Raw genomic sequence first — 3,467 nt, 5'->3', positions numbered from 1 at the left:
ACGTTGACTATGATTACTCGTATCAAATGGAAGATCAATTCATACACAATTTAAGATTGGAGTGTGAGTGGTGGACCAACACAGTCCGCAAATTGAGATCAAGTATTTCAATTCAAGTCTCCAAACACAACCTTATATTTTAATGTTTGAATAAATTGAAGTTGAAATTAAAAATTTGAGAGGAATGAAATGCTGCCACGTAACAGAGTGAGCCATGTGGGGGGGCTTATGGGATGTGAAATGCAAGTTTATGCAACATACCCGCGACGTTAGCCTATGATTAATTAAGTAATCAAATCTTTCTTCCTTCCTTCCTTGCACACACAGTTGCACTAATTCCTCGCTAATCCCAAGAAGCAACGTACACTGTCTAGTATTAGTCCATACATGCATTGCATGCATGCCCACAATTAACTTGTTGACATTCTAAAACTAATCAAGATTTGCATTCTCTTATCAACTCTTATTTTTTTTTGGTTACTATATTTTAAGCGCACATGTGAACTTCGTATGGTAATCACGCGTCCGGGTCTTAAAATATGTTAAACGGTTTAAATTATGAAGTTACGTTGTGGAGTAGTCCAATTAGTAGAGTTAGCATCTTATTAACTTATTGTTAAAGCTATTGATAATGGCCCTCATCCTCTTAACTTATAGTCAGGTTGCGCTTAGCGGGGTAAATTGACCCCATTAAGACACATTAAATAGGTTATTGCCCTTATTAGTAATTGTATGCTGGTCTTTTGGGTTAAGGGTCATTTAAGAAATTCTTTATCACATCTCCACAAAAAGAAAAATTCATGAATTAGTCACTCTAAAACCTATTGTTAAACGTTTTTCGGCAAGATCATTACACCAAGAGCAAGTACTCTATTATTTACAGATATTATATGCTATTAAGAGAATGAGAATGTGAGAATCGAACTTTTACCTTATATGTGAGGGTATGTCCCGAATTTCTTCTGTTGCCTTCAATTCTTGTGTTTATTTTAGGCAAGGTCTATAAATATGGACACTAACAAAATAGACAAAACCACAAGATTAGGTATACTTGTAATTTTGCGCCTATAATTAATGCTTCTAATAACCTTCATCCTCTTAAGTTATAATTAAGCATTTATTCCTCAAACTCATTGCTGGAAGTGCAAGTTCTCTGATCCCTAGGACAGGACCATATGTATGAGGGACATATAGCTTTCACATGATGGTACTGGCAAGGCCAAATTGGTAATTTGAAAACAGTACAGAAACTATGACAACTAATAAGCTTTGACTTATCAACCACAATCACTCTCATCCCATATGAATGTGCCCAATGAAGAAATGCCACGTGAGCCGAAGGAGCCACGGCTAATCCGCCTAGTAACGAGCACGCCATAACATGTATACATGAAAATAACACACTTTGCATACCAAAATCAAAATCTCACGAATTCACACCCTTCCTTGGTCCTAACGCTTCCCCCAACCGCCCACGTTCATCTTCAACCCCACAATATCTAAATTGGTAATTTCACCTACCCTTCCCGAACAAATTTCTCTCCCACACCCACGCACACGCACACGCACACACCCCCCACACATGCCCTTGCACTAACTCGAAAGCATACCTTCCTAAATCCCAAACCCTCTTATTATATACCCCCCCAACCTCTCTTTTCTCCACAAACTCATTTCCACATTCCACTTGAAAATACCATTTTGTGTCGCCAGAAAATGTTCTCAGCTCCTGTTGAGCAGATGCTGCAATGCCCGTCTGGGGCGTTCATCATGATGGACAAGAGATCATGGAACAAGCCCCACATTGAGGTTGCCCCAAATTGTCCTCGCTGTGCCTCTTCCAACACCAAATTTTGCTACTACAACAACTACAGCCTCTCGCAGCCTAGGTACTTTTGCAAAGGGTGCAGGAGGTATTGGACCAAAGGCGGTTCTTTGCGCAACGTGCCTGTAGGTGGCGGTTGTCGCAAGAATCGCCGCGGGAAGGCGGCCAAGCTCTCGCAGGCTGACCGCGCTTCTTTGTCTTACTTTAATCATAACTCGAGTAGTTCTGATGACACATCCGGGCAGTACTCAAGTGGTACTGATAACCAGCCAGGTGGAGGCAATGGATCAGATATTGATTTGGCTGCTGTGTTTGCCAAGTTTTTGAACAACAACTCCTCCAGCCCTGCTGATGAGCATGATCATCTTGATCAAGATCATGAACCCAATTTGGTAATTTCCAGCTCAGAGCTAAATGATGTTGATGAGTCCCAAAATTCTTCAAAGGCTGATCAAGACCTTGTTGAAGCCGTTGATCACTTGCTTGGAGGCCTAGTAGCTCCTGATCATCATGATCATCAACATCAACAATTACAAGAAGAAAATGTTCAGAGTTTTATGGGAATTAATCATGATCAACAAGATGATATGAATATTCACGAATTTGGGTTACAGGGTTTGCTAGGAAATGATGACCAAGTGGTGCAAGATGTGTTTTGGTCCGATGATGCAGCAACGACGTCGTCTTTGACGAGTAGCACTGCTAGTTTTTCATGGCAGCCCATGGTGCATCTGCAAGAGCTGGACTATTCTCTACCGTCCGATGATGATCATATGAACATCCCCACCAATCTTTGTAGTGATAATTGGAGCTCCTTTGATTTTTCAGGATTTGAAGTTTTCTCACGGTCTTAATTGGATGCTAATTACAAAGGCATTTTAACTTCTTGTTAGTTAATTTCGTTTTACAATTTTTGTTCTTCTGTAGTTAGGGATCGAGTTCAGTACTGTCACATTGCCATGGTTAAAAAAAAATGTCACGGCATATACATATATTTATACCTATATAAAATATTACAATAAATTTTTTATATTAATATATGATCGAGCGAATCTATTAATATTTTGCTAACTTTATGGCTATTAATTTCTGCTGAGCTCATAACATTTGACTTTTATACATTCAAAGTTGCTTCTATGATTATTAGTTTATCATATGCCCTTATTTTATAAAGTATTTATTCATAAATTATTCTTGAAAAAAATTGGACGAATCGTAAATAGTTAATTATGATAAAATAATTAAATAGACGTACACAATTTTTTCAAGAAATACTAAAATGATTGCCTATTAATTCAATGGCAAGTATTTCTTTATTTGAGTGATGTTTTACGAAAATGATTTATGAATTAAAACTTGAAAATTTAACGATGAGATCCCCAAAATACAATAGGAAGTATGTGTTACAAAGATGTCTCTCTTAATAAATTTATTTGATATATCTATCAATTCAAGCTCTCTCTGTACGTATGTAATCAAATCAAAACCAACCAAGATATTAAGACAAAAACAAGAACCAAGAACATACAAATATGGCCTACAGAGAGCAGAAACATGTCAGCTTGAGTACGGGTGGGCCCCGAAAATTGAAGCAGATGTGGTCCTCCTCACTCGTCACTCTGAAATTACATCTCAATGAAAT

General features: G+C 38.0%; 1 protein-coding gene across 1 annotated transcript; it reads left to right on the top strand.

The window, feature by feature from the left end:
* Positions 1-1,650: 1,650 nt before the first annotated feature.
* Positions 1,651-2,865, top strand: LOC117637601 (dof zinc finger protein DOF1.2). Its single transcript, XM_034372528.1, has one exon. The coding sequence runs from the start codon at positions 1,717-1,719 to the stop codon at positions 2,677-2,679; it is 963 nt and encodes a 320-aa protein (XP_034228419.1). The 5' UTR covers positions 1,651-1,716; the 3' UTR covers positions 2,680-2,865.
* Positions 2,866-3,467: the final 602 nt, after the last annotated feature.

This window comes from Prunus dulcis, chromosome 8 (assembly GCF_902201215.1).
Source record: "Prunus dulcis chromosome 8, ALMONDv2, whole genome shotgun sequence".
NCBI lineage: Eukaryota > Viridiplantae > Streptophyta > Magnoliopsida > Rosales > Rosaceae > Prunus > Prunus dulcis.
This window is presented reverse-complemented; position numbering and strand designations above follow the sequence as displayed.

Excerpts from the sequence above, each read along its gene's own strand:
- LOC117637601 (XM_034372528.1), top strand. The coding sequence starts at position 1,717 with ATGTTCTCAGCTCCTGTTGAGCAGATGCTGCAATGCCCGTCTGGGGCG.